Here is a 13359-nt window from a genome sequence, read left to right as displayed (position 1 = left end):
GGAGAGGAAAGGGGAAGGTGGGCAGAGAGAGGTGATTTTTATAGCTGGTGGGGTTTCCCACTATGAGTCTACCTGAAGTAGCGAAGCCACTTGCCAACATAAGCATCGGTTCACCAGTTTCTAGATAGTGGCTAGAAGTGGTGGAGAGCAGAGTCTACTAGAAATAGTTTTTAACAGCTAGCTCTGCCACAGCAGAAGGATTGCATCCAGTCCAATCTCAAGCTTTGGCATGCCAGACTTTGAGTGTCCTCAAATACAAGATGTATTAAAGACCAAGTAAAAAAACTGGACTATGTAGATTGTGTGGCTCATTAAGATTACACCTCCTTGTGTCTTGCTCTCTACCTTGAAGGACAAAGGGTGCAGATCTTCTGGTGCAACCTGCTATGGAGGGTAGAACCAGTTCCATCCATTTGTTCTTCTTCAGCCTCCATAAATAGCTGAGGAGCAGAAACCTGGTCTCCACCATGTTCTGTGGGTGCATGGGTAACTTTTTTAACTAGTTCAAACTCACAGTATTTATTTTTTCTCTGACTCCACTGCACTCATTTCTCTTGCCTTTTCCCAAAGTGCTTAATTTAAAAATAAATATGTTTTTAGCAAAAGGAAGTTGGAAGATAAATGTATTAGAAATAGGACTGTTTTCTTTCCTTGTAAGTAAAACAGGCTCCCATGCATGCCCTACACGTTTCACAGGATCAAGGCTTTAATAAGGTTGCATATTAGCATTTTGCATTTGTGGCACTTTGACTTGCCTTATCTTTCATGTTTATTTGAATTTTTCCTTTCCATTCTGGTTTTTTTTTTCCTATTCCCCTCTATTTCTGGTCTTTTTCTTTTGTCAGGAAGAAGATAAGCGCACTCTATAGGCCAAACTGAAGTATCACTTGAGTATTTCATAGATTGCATGAAACACTACCCCTGGAGGATGCTACTTGGAAAGTGTTAAGGCAATGGTAGCCTAGTTCAGCCAAGCTGCTAAATGGTAGGGTCCTCACACACCATATAGCTCAACTGTCTTTAAGAGGGGTCTTAAGTTCATTCACAAGCTCAGACCTTGTGTGCCATCTGCACCCCTTATGGCACCTACACTCATGGATACAGGCTATGTTCTGGAGATCTCTGAAGGGAAAAGTCCGTGCACGCTCGCCACCTTAATGTGTGTCCAAAGTGGTCTGGATGAGTCAGGCATGGGCAGACTCTATTTCAGCCCACTAGCATGTGCAGCAAGGCCTGCTCTTCATCTGTAGAGGGTGGCTGGCCCAAAGTACCCACAAGATACACAGTGGAGTTAAAAGATGACAGTATAGAAGGAAGGTTGGAAAGGTGGATCATGGACCTTGCTATGCTCTTCACCTCATGGTACTTTTGGACATAACAGGGCTTAAAAGCCTTTCCAGGTTTCTTGCCTCAGTTTGGGAGAGTCTCTGAATCCCACTGAGAATCCTTTAGTGCTGATGATTTTGATTAATCTGCTCGGGTCCCAAATGTTGCTGTTCTAAATTGCCAAGCTGCATGGTTACGAAGAAGCAATATAGTGAGAGCCTCTTGCTTAATGGGACTCAGGTGCACAACTGCATTGTACTTATGTTTCTATGGGAAGTAAAAGTGCAGAATCCTTTGCTTACAAAATGATAGAAAAACAGAAACTAAGAGACGTGAGGAAATGTCTGGGAACTGCTGGCAGTACAGTTCAGGAAGGAAAATGCAGGGTGTTATGGGATTCCTGTGTGTGGTCATCTGTAGTACAAGCTACAAACCCTGTAGACCTTAAGGACATCTCTTTTGAGTTCTAAAATCCTGTAACTAATCTGAGTCATTTGCACAGCTGAACAGACTCAAGGTCTCTTAAGTAAATTGGAAATACCCATAACTCTGCAGGAAATTAGGGAACAGTTAGGTAGTCCCATAGCAGAGGAAGAAATAAAAAGGAGTCATAAAACCTCAAGTGTCTGGGAAAGCTCTGGGTGAAGATGACTTTCTAATAGAATTTTCTAAACTCTTTCAGTCTCACTTGGCTTCTGTCATACGGAAAAATTTTTGTAAGGCCAGAGCAAAAGGGTTCCATTTCAGCATTAATTGCAGTGTTGGGTTTTCTTAACTCTCTTTCCTAGGAAATAACTCACTGATGCACCATTTGCAATAATTAAATTACAGGCCAATTCTTTTGACTAATGTGACTCAGAAGACACAGGTTAAAAGAGCATCTAGAAAATGTCTGAACAGCATACCTTATGGACAAGAATTTAGCATATATCTTGAGGTTCACATTAATCAGAAAGCTGCTCAGAGTATAGGCCTGTTATTATAATTTGCTATTTTTAAAATTCTCTGGAGTAATCAGAAAATCAACCAGCTCAACATCCCTAAAGAGAACTGCTTCCCACCCACCAGCAGTGTCTGACTTCACTGTTGACATAAAAGCCATGAAGATCTCAGTCTAGTGTTCTGCCATGTAATTGTATCCTTAATTTTGGCCTTGTTGAAAGTCTGCTGGAAAACTGAGCTTGTGTGTCCTCATTAGAAGCAATTCATATGTAAATCATTTAAGTATTTTTTTTTACTTAAAGAAAGAAAGCGTCCCTGTGACTCAAACATTCTGCAGGCTTTTGCTGCTCTGTGGCTCCCGTGTGGCTGTGACTCCTGGCAAATCAGACGCAGAGTGGGAGCGTTGCTGGCCACGCTCTTGGCTTCTCTTGCCTTAGCTCCTGGAGAAAGCACCTGTCAAGGGACTTTACCTTTTGCCAACCTTGGTTTAGTCATTGGAAAGATGTGAGATGAAACCATGCTATCTTCTATATGCTCATGTTTGGTGTACACCACGGAAGGCGCTTCCCTCCCATCAGTCAGTAGCAGCCATCTAGTTAGCAAATTCTCTGCATATTGGAAGGCTTAACTTTTGCTCTTTTATGTGCAAAAATAAGCTGAAGTGGCAGCTTAGCAGTAGTGGAATGACGTCCTAGTGTTAAAATAGAATGACTTTGAAAAGATATTAAATAAACAACAGTCAGATGAGTTCTCTGGACCTTTATCAATGAAACTGATGAAGAAGCATATGAGGTAACAGCCAAGTGCTTGTCTAAGAGTACAACTTTGATAAAGTTTGGGCACCTATTTCTTCTGAGTATTTCTGGAGTTGGAAATGGAGGTTACCATAAGTATGCTATTGAAAGTGTTGACAGCAATTTGAAGGTGTAAAGGAATATCGCATCTTTACCATGATTTCTGTGCTTTTGAGTTGGATGAGCTGAGTCCCTTCACACTCTTAAGTGTTCCTAAAATACAATGTCTGAGGTGTTTGTCTCTAAGAAAGCTGAGCCTTTGTTGCTCATGAATAAATTTTGAACTATTGCTGAAGGTGTTTGGAGCTTCCCTTTGACACCTTCTTATTGTAGATACATAAAAAAGTAGACAAGTGGGACTAGGTAGCAGATGATGAAATTCAAGTTGATTAAAAACTGTTTGTCAAAACCCTTTGTTTTTCTCTTGTATAAAGAATTCTACATGGAAAGGTAGCAGGGGAAAAAAAATAGAGGTAGAGTCCAAGGTAGTCTGGGAGGCAGGTAATTGTTTATTGTTCATGGATTGTTCAGTTCATTGCAAAAAAAAAAATCCTATAGCTGCTAGAGATCTGACCTTGTGCCCAGAAAATGTGTAAAGGCACAGCTGGCCGTGTCTGGGTTGGAAATCAGCTTTAAGACTAATGGCAAAGATTTTATTTCAAGAGAGTATTTAGCCTTAAAAAATGAATAGGGGCTGCATGTTCCAAATGTCATCTGTCAATTGAACAAATGGCAACTATATACACATCTTAATGCCAGATTGCTATTTCATTAGGCTCCTGGTGGGTTATTCCTTCTGGGTAGCTGGCGTTATTCTAGCTGGAGCGGCAGAAAGGCGGGAGGGCAGAGGCTCCTCACCACTGCTGCTCCTCAGCTACGCGGCGCAGCTCCTGGCTGCTTTTGGGGGGCAGCAGGAGAGAAAAGAAGGTGCAAAATGAAAAAATGCCGGACGAGATCGATAGGGAGGCACGTTCCTCGGTGCAGCCGGGTTGAGCTCAGCCCAGGACCAGACACAAAGATATCACAGAATCACAGAAACATATGTTGGAGTTAGGTTTGTAACTAAAGCCTCAGTGCACAGGCAAGGGCTGATGGCTGCTGAATAGCACTGCCTGACGGTGGTCTGAAGTCTGGAATGAACAGGCAGGTGGCTCCGAACGGGAGCGCTCCGTAGCTCTGCTGCAGGGTGCGACCGAGGACTGAAGACTCGTCCTACCTGGACTGAGACCTGCAGGCACGAACTGAATAAACTTTCAGTACAACCTGTTGAAGTGAGTGAGCACTGAGGAAATGGCCATGGCGCAAGGTTAAGGTAAAGATGGGAAAGGGACGAGTCTGAGCCGCTCCACTTGGCCCGCCTCCAACCCATCGCAATGCCATTCCCTCACTGCCCTGACACTGCAGCACTGCCAGGACTCTGTAAATCCACAGGTCGGAACTCCCTGAGCTGCCCACACCAAGCTGCCAGATCTTCCCTGTGGTGGAAATGCTACTGAAGTGTCCTACGTTGTAAGTAATCGAGGTTTTGTTGCGACCGTGGCCAAGAGCTTTCAGCCCTCCCCGTTGTCACTGGCAGCTCGAGCATCCTGATGGAGCTCCCTGATGGGATAAACACATTTAAATATTAAAAAGTGCACTAAACAGGTATAGTTTTGAATGATTCATGCCGGCTGCTGCCAGTGCGGCCAGTACAAGTGCCACACAGCGTGGCTGGAAAGAAGTTGCAGAGGGTAAGAAAATGAATTTGTTAAAGCAAGTATTTGCTGTCTCCGAGGTCAGGTTTAGTAATAACAGGCGGGCCACTACACAGGCAGAGGGTTTCCTTGCTGGGGAGCTCTTGAGTGTATGGGTCAGGCTGGAGCACAGGAGGCCAGCTAGCTAATTTTTTTCCCGGGCTAAATTGACTTTGTCTGCTTATACCACAGCACTCAGGGGAGTTCACACTGGGATTTGTAAACCGCAAGCAACGTGAACTACTCTCCCCCTACTCCACTGTGCTCCTGCTAGGAAGCTGCTTCTCCTCGAGAGAGTCTTCCTACTCGCGTCCATGAGCTGCTGCATTCAGTACCTTGCTGGGGGGCTTTTGGGAAGGGACAATTGTGTTGGGTCTTCACAAAGTGCTGGCACACAGGCCAACACCTCTGTGCAGAGGCAGCAGAGGGGCTCTGCTGCGGAGTTAAGGGCAGAGTTTACTACAAGACCAGTCTTCTACAACCTCTTTTCCTCCTCAAATTTGTCAAGTTTTTTTTTTTTTTTTTGAGAAAAGCAAGGTTTGCAGGGAGGTGGTATATACAAACATGTACTTATTTTTGTTTTACTTCCATTAGGTGTGTGGAAAAAGCTAGTAAGCTTTTGAACTCGGTGTCCCTACGGCTGGTTGTTTTCTAACTGTATCGTTTGGCTTAATAAAAGATATTGCCTCTCCCTACAAATCTTGTTTCTCTTGCACAATGTGGCTGCACTGATAATGGCGGTGGTTTATATCCTCACAAATTAATGTGACTGTAATGGCTACCTTTCAGACTTCAAAAGAGGAAGTAGGAATCAAAGTCATGGGAAGCGTCAATTTTTATTACGCTGCCTCCTTGCACACAGAGAAAGCTCTGAAGGTTAGAGAAATGCCACGGCAAACCTTGCCTCATAGGTAAATGTGAAAGCCTGACACTAGAAAAATCAGTGCCTGAGCAATTTCCCCTGCAAGAGCACTACAATCTGAGCCATATCTTAATTTCAGAAGTTGCCCCTGCTTTATCCAGCAACAGAGGCAGCCCCACAAGCACCACAGCAGGCGAGTGCGACCGTGGCTGAGGTCAGTGCATCACTCTTCAGCCAGAAAGCAGCAATGAGCCCAAGTTGCTACCCCTGGGAAGGGCAGTTAATTGTGCCACGCTAAACGTTCAGGTCTACAGAGCCTTTCATTTTATTTTAAACCCCCCCCCCCCTTTTTTAATCACTTAGATTTTTTTAAAAGACAAAAGGAAGGCACCATAGTGAAAACATCACTATGGAAACATCACGGGCTCACTTGTACTTGCCTGCCAAGCGACTACCTAACTGAAGTTTTACATCCTATTGGATCACTGTTGGCCATCTGCTCTCCTTCAAACTTCTCCGAATTCCTTATTTCCCTGAAAAGTTCATTTTTAGAAAGGAGGAAGGAGGAGGCAAGGGGAGAATCCGGCATTCTTGGCTAGCGCATAGCTATTGTGAAAAAGGAAGATAAACTCACTTTGGGGCAGCCCCTTAAAAAGACAAAGATCCATGCTTTGTGAAGTAATTTCATAGAAAATACCCTGTTTCTAGATGCACTTTAATGATAAGAGTATATATTGGCAGCCACGAGGCAAAACAAACAAACAGATGCTTCTAGTACTCTCACACTAATTGTCTTCCTCTCCTCTTCTCCCATTTAGTGTCAAATGTATTTTCTTCTAAAATGTTAACAGTTACTGCCTACACTGGAGTTGTTGGCTGCAGGCTCCTCAGCCTTGCTCCAAATAAAACACAGAAATAGATTTCCTGCCAAGCACTGGGGAAGTTTGAAGACTTTAGTTTTTAAAAATATAATCTTTTTATCAGTGCCCTAAGTCTGCCAAAGGTAATTATGGGCCATGGTGCATTTACATTAAGGCATAGGACCTACAGACATTTCAAAAGCTTAATGGAGAAACTCCATAAATGTACATATTGAAAAATAAATTAATTAAATTAAACTGTCATGTAAAGATATCACTTAATTTCGCAGAGCGGAAGGCACTCTTAATGGGAATGGAATGGATCAGTGAGCATTTCAAAACCCAAAGCTATAATTTACATTCAGGCTCTCCTCTAGTGTGCAAGTCACAAGACATATTTATTATAGCCTTGGATTGTCAATTGTAATCGGTTTAGCAAAGACAAAGCCATGTTGTTTTGCTTCCTTGCCCTCCTAGCTGGTTCAATATATTTTGATGTCAGACTATTGACAAGCAAACCAAAGGCTGAAATAAAATCATGTTTGCCTATGATGAACTGGCAAAAACACAGTCCAAGGTAAATGTAATGCTGAAGCCTACGCATTTATTTATCAAGCAGCAAGGGAAAAATGGTGATGCGAAGCATTTCCATGTCTTTAAATAAACCAGTTGAATATATTTACTCCTGCTCTTGAGGCCTGCTGTGTGGCAACCTAGACACAAATAGATAAAAATAAGTGAAAGCACTGTGAAAATGAACAGCATCACTGACAAGCTGCTGCTCTGCATTTTCCAGGTGGCAGTAACAATTAAAGTCATTGCTCTTGACACTCTTTTATTTAGGGCTAGAGCCAAAGCCCGAGACCTAGGTCCCCAGCAAGCACACTGCAGCACTTCTTCCAGGCTGCACAACCCATCAGCTCTTGATTCCCGGGGTGCCTCTGGCCTCGCTTGCTGCAGGGTTTTATGTGGTAGCACCAGCTACAAACCAAGCCTATGCTTCCACAGTTGCGAGCAACCATCTCCTCCTCGCTGAACCAGCGTTCCAAGAACAGTTCAAGTCTTTTTCTGACATTCTTCTTTCTGTATGCACCAATCCTCTTTCTTGTTAAGTTCATTTTCTGATCTGGAGCACTGAAACCAGTCAGCTCATGGGGTTGTAACTGTCATGGCTGCTTCCTGCCATCTTCCCCAGCCCCTGCGCTGAGCTTAGCCATGGAGTGGTTTCTCTGAGCCTGAGCCTAGAGCCTTCTGCCCAGGATCTCTGTAATTTCTTGTGGAGCACTCGAGGTCGTGAATCTGACTCTAAACAGCACTGACAAACCTCATGGTTAGGAAGAGCTGCAGCACATCAGACAGGGAGAACTGCCCCAGGCACACTTCCGAGGGCAGCGGCAAGTGGAGGCCAACAGGGCTGGCCTCCATGGGCTCCTGCTGCCAGAGCTGTGGTCCCGCGGGGGGAGCCCGGCCGCTGGCCGGGAAGGAGGGCAGCACGGCCTGCGGGCAAGGAGATGGCCACACGTGTGCCAGGTGTCCAGATGCCATGCCATGGCTCTGATGAGCGGTTTGTCTTCCAACACAAGTTAAGTTCCGTCTTTATAAAAATACCCATGTAGCTGCATTTGTGCTTAATCGCGCAATAGGACTTTAAGGAAAACGGGCTAAATTTCTGTTTTCACTATAATCTTCTAGCAGTCTGTTCCCCAACTGATGAAGTATTGTACTTAAGAAACCACGCATCCAACTGTGCCTCTCAATACTGGACTGGGGTAGACTACGCTAAATAGTTAACAAAAGCATCTTTTATAACCTTTCGGTAATATATTAGCTTTTAGTTTGCTATGCTACTCCTCTTTCTTGTCCCTCTTCTAAGATGCACATTATTACCCTTGATCTCTCTTTACAGAAAATTTTGTCACCCTCTTCAGTTTCCTTCAGCTTTGAGCAGGACTTAAACTGTTTTCTAAGTGACAAGTTACCGCTGACTCCTGGTACAAAATATTTCTGTTCCACTTAAGCATTGCAGAATTTGACACAGTTTAAAAGTGTGTTTTGTCCTACTGCCAGTAACTTTTCTACTTCTTCACATGGTTCCTACTGTCACAGTATCCAAATGCGTCTTTGAAAGAAGGCAGTGGGGAAGAAAAGCATTCTTAGCCACTCCGCAGAAGCATTTTACCATAATATATTTACAATAAGTAAATACACAAAATACAAATCCTAAGCTATTAGGAGCAATGGTCACAAAGTAATGCTTTTAATGCTCTTTCAAAAAACACTTTTTGAAAGTATTTATTTGAAGTATCTAAAAGGTTTAATTGTATTCAGTTTTTATAGTCAGAGAATTGTAACCACTCTTTTACATTAAAAAAAAAAGTTAAGGCATTTCTCAAATTTCTGAATATGAGCTGAATAAAATACAAACAGTTTCATGAATAAAATACAAACAGTCTCATGCTTAAGATAAGTATCCACTAAGAGGTATATAATAAAGATTCAACAGTACTTGTAGTCTTAATTCATTAGTGGAACTGTAAGGCCCTCTTCTGGATTATAAATTACTGCATGGCCAAGCAAAGTATACGGAAATGACAAAGACAACCAGCACTATGAAAAGATGAATATCTCAAAGATATTTCCTTCATACTATTACCAATTTCATTTCCTGGTTTTCACATAGAATCATAGAATCTTTGGGTTGGAAGGGATCTTTAAAGTTCATCTACTCCAAACCCCCTTCAGTAAGCAGGGACATCTTCAGCTAGATCAGGTTGCTCAGAGCCCCATCCCACATGTATCTGCCCATCTCACATAGGTTTAGTAACTTTAGGATGACTTCAACTTCTTAGCAGATTATTAATGATAAAGCATTTCTTATGCTAATATTCACAAGAGGAGTGGACAATCTAAAAAGAGTTGTGTGGAGAGTTTCTCCACAACTTTGTATGAAGATGCTGTGCAGCCAAGTGATGCTTGCTTATGCTTACTAGCAATAGCATACACAAACTGAGACATGCGATTCTGCATATATACCTGTCTACACACATATGTGACTTTCAGAAGCTATGTTTGGAAACTTGGCTTATGCTAGAGGGTGTGTAAAAAACAATGAAGAACTGTTACAATGGCCTTATCTCAAGTCTTCAAGGACTGTACAATTTCTTACATGCCTTTTGATTAAATATACACACAAGGACTGTGAAGGTCTTACACACGTAACCTTCCAAGAGATTTACTTACCTAAGCAAACACTTACTACTGAAAAGCAAGATACTTCTCCACAGACAGAAGGAAAGAAAATATGTGCTGCACAGAATGGCATCATTTTAATGGATCCATCTGGCTGTGAACAAGTGAACCTGAACCATAAATTTTCCCATTTTTAGAAACAGATGCTTATTCTTCTGTTTGGTCATGTATGATAACAAGAAATCACATACATAGAAATGCAGTAACAGGTAGTAAGTATCCTATTAATAAAAACTCTGTACAGAACATCAGACATAGTTTAATTGGATTGTACATTTTAAAAAACAATGACACTGAAGAAACCTTCACTGATAGTTTTTGGTAAGTTTCTGTCTCCCATCAGTATAGAGCTAATTACGATGGTCCTTTTTCCGTACTTTTGATTTTGGTGCTGCCAAGAAGAAACCAAAAGGGAGGAAAAAAAATCAGAAGTGAATTACAGTAATACCAGTGCCATCATTCTTTTAAATTAGGTTGGGATCAAAATGGATCCACTAATGTGAAACATACCATTGGGATTTTCTTGTCTGTAGAAAGCTTTTAACATTTCCACTGCTTCTTTGGCACGATAGCCAGAAATGCACTGTCAAAGTTAGAACAATGTTCATGAGCACAACATATTCTATGCTTCACAATAATGCTTTAAGTACAGAATAACTGTAAACAACTGTACTGTCTATCTCACTAATTTAATATGTACCTTTAACTATTTGGGGGTCAGAAAATCTCCTTTTCAGGTTGAATATCTAATACATTTGAAAAATACTATGTTGAGGCTTAGTAAGTAATTTCCCTAACAAGGTTAGGCAAAACAAACTTTCTTAGTAACTTACATGAAATTTTTAAGCAATCTCCAATTTCTTTCTTATTAATGTGTTTCAAACTTACTCCATATACTCCTCCAGCACTTGGAAATGGAAGAGATACCCACCTAGGTATTTGTAGATAAGATTCCTACCAGAAAACATTCATCCACACACCTATTCTTTATTCCTAACAGTCACCTCTCAGGCCCTTTGGCCCTTCCAAAATATTTTTCCAGGCCATGAACTTCAGTGACAAAGTACTTAAATGTCACTAAGGCTAAATGAATCTTCACCCATACTAGAAAATAATTACACCTATACATCCCACTGCAGTCGCCTATAGAAACAAAGGAAGGATTTGTAGTAGCAAGAATCTTCTCTCTTTATTCTGAACATATAGAAAAAATAAATAGCACATGCCAATGTTGGCAAATGAACACTGTCCCAATACGGACTATACAAGTTAATTCAGATGCTAGTCTCACAAACACCCTTGACAGAAAGACACTTAATATATTTACACTGGACTGCCAAACAGTATCGCCTTGCTGACTGAAATTCTTTCTGAGCCTTGAGCCTTTAGTGCTTACTTACAATACTGAAATATATTATTTGGTTTTTTACATTCATTAAATCATAAATGTTAAGTGTGGAAAAGAACCTAGGAACCTAATCAGTATTCTTGTGTAAGGCAGAATCATCTGCAACTGTGTCTAATGTAATAAATATAATGCTATAAAGACTCTCTACCTATATGTAGGTATAGGTATATAGGTATACTAGTATAACGCTGTAAAAAGTCTACATTTACATATACTATACTGAATGCTTGTCCAGCCTTTCTTAAATGACAAAGATGCCTCATTCTCCCCAGACACTCCGTTCCAGTCCTTCAGTATCCCTACTGTTCAGAAAGTTTCCCAACACGCAAGCTAAATCTCCTCTGCTAGTTTTGCAGTCCATATTTATTTTGGGATTTGAACTATATGAAGTAAACCTAAGCTAATGCATTTTACCTCATATATGGATAGATTGGGAGCAAAAATAAAATAATTTCCAGTGGCTCAGCTAAAAAACAGTAACTTAGTAAGTTGCTGTTACTTGACCTTTATTATATTATGTTTGTACATTCTGCAGTTTAAAATAATTTTCCCCTCATGTCTTCCTGCAGCATACACTTACTGTTCTAAGTATTACACATCTTTTAGACACATTTATTCCTTACCTCGTTTGATAAGTATAATTCTTTCCTTTCCTCTTTGATACATCCTTTTAAATATTTTAAGACTGTCATCAGGCTTTTCCTCAACTTTCTTTTCTTTAAAGACTTAATTTTTTTTCCATTGTTTTTTTGTTAAGTCAAGTTTACTTGACTTCTGATCAGCTTTCATCTGAGTCCTCTTAAACTGATGCATAATATTATCAAAGCACAGTAATGGAGCTAGGCACAGCACAGTACCGTAGCTAAAAACCAAAGGAAAACATTTTCTAGCTTACTTCAAATGGTTCTCCTGTGTCTACCATATCGTCAGATGAGATGCTCAAAACTGAGCCACAGCCTCCAAATCGCTCATTTCGACAGCCATATACGACCCGTGGAATTTATGTGAATGAGTTAAGGTATTAAGTTGAAGTGAAAATCAAGCAGGAAGTAAAAGTAGCCTCATTTAAGTAGTGATTAAATTTCACTAAAATGTGCTTGTACTTTACAAACTAAATTAGTTTGCACTACAATTCCTCCCTCATAAAAATCAGAAGTTACTTCTGAGTAATCTAAGATGTATTGCTGAAGAGGCACATCTGGCCTTCCTCAGAAAACGAGAAGCATGAATCCCAAAAGCAGAGACATACAAAGCCATGGTTTACCAATTGTTACAACATTCAAAACTGAGCAGTTAACTGAGATTAGCTCCTTTTACGTAATAACAGATCTCTCTCAAATGTATTTTTACTACCCTAAGAGGAATTGTTGTTTGTCATAACTGCACCATTTCTCTGTCATTCTTGAGTCTCTCACCGTTTACCATGCAGTAAATGGAGGTGGGTGCAGACTCTCAAAGGGCACCAAGGGGGTACCCCTGTTGGCTTTGCCTGGCAGTGTCAAGCCCTCCTCCGAGGGCTCACTGCCAAAAGAGTAACATTTTGACATATGACTTCCCAGCATGAAGAAGCATGAAAGGATACTCATCAAGCGCACAGCTGCTGCACACATGATACAAGGCTCTACAGTTACGTACAATACCGAGTGTGCAAACACTTCTGTATAATCTCTGTTCTGCTGCTTGCACCAGTCAAGGACTTGATCGATTGCGACCATTTCTGCATGTCGAGTAGCCTAGGAGATAAAAATAAACATGTTCTTAAAGTCTGCATTGATTCACAGCTTTAAGCTTCTCACTCATACAGACATAAATGAAAAAATGCAATGTCATAAAATTATTCTTTCAAGCCAAAGGCATGATGGCCTGACATCTAATTTATTAATGCAATTATTTTCACTTTTATTAAAGAAATAACATAATGCTTCCTTGAGAAGTTTCTTTTTAGTACACCTCTTTGCTGGTTCAAGCTGCAGAAGAAATTTCATGAGAACACATGTTCAATTTCATGCCACCCAAACTGTAGAAGAAATACTCAGCCCCAGACAGAATGTATTCAACCTCAATCTCATATGCAGCACACACAAGATCCACAAGCGCAAACCATTTTCTTCTTCTACCTGTTCCTAGGCAGAGGAGTCTGGTTAGAAGTTCTCCTCTCTCTGTCATGCCAGCACGAAAGCTCTAC

General features: G+C 41.1%; 1 protein-coding gene across 1 annotated transcript; it reads right to left on the bottom strand.

Annotated features, from left to right (window-relative positions):
* Positions 1–10116: 10116 nt before the first annotated feature.
* On the bottom strand, positions 10117–12907 carry ADAT2 (adenosine deaminase, tRNA-specific 2; the record flags this gene model as incomplete). The annotated part of the gene is made up of 4 exons (XM_010294418.1): positions 10117–10157; positions 10277–10349; positions 12070–12176; positions 12757–12907. Coding segments are annotated over 4 exons (372 nt in total), but the record flags the coding sequence as incomplete, so codon positions are not given.
* Positions 12908–13359: the final 452 nt, after the last annotated feature.

This window comes from Phaethon lepturus, unplaced genomic scaffold (assembly GCF_000687285.1).
Source record: "Phaethon lepturus isolate BGI_N335 unplaced genomic scaffold, ASM68728v1 scaffold11979, whole genome shotgun sequence".
NCBI classification, from domain to species: domain Eukaryota; kingdom Metazoa; phylum Chordata; class Aves; order Phaethontiformes; family Phaethontidae; genus Phaethon; species Phaethon lepturus.
The sequence above is the reverse complement of the archived record's forward strand: the minus strand, read 5'-3'. Positions and strand labels throughout refer to the sequence as shown.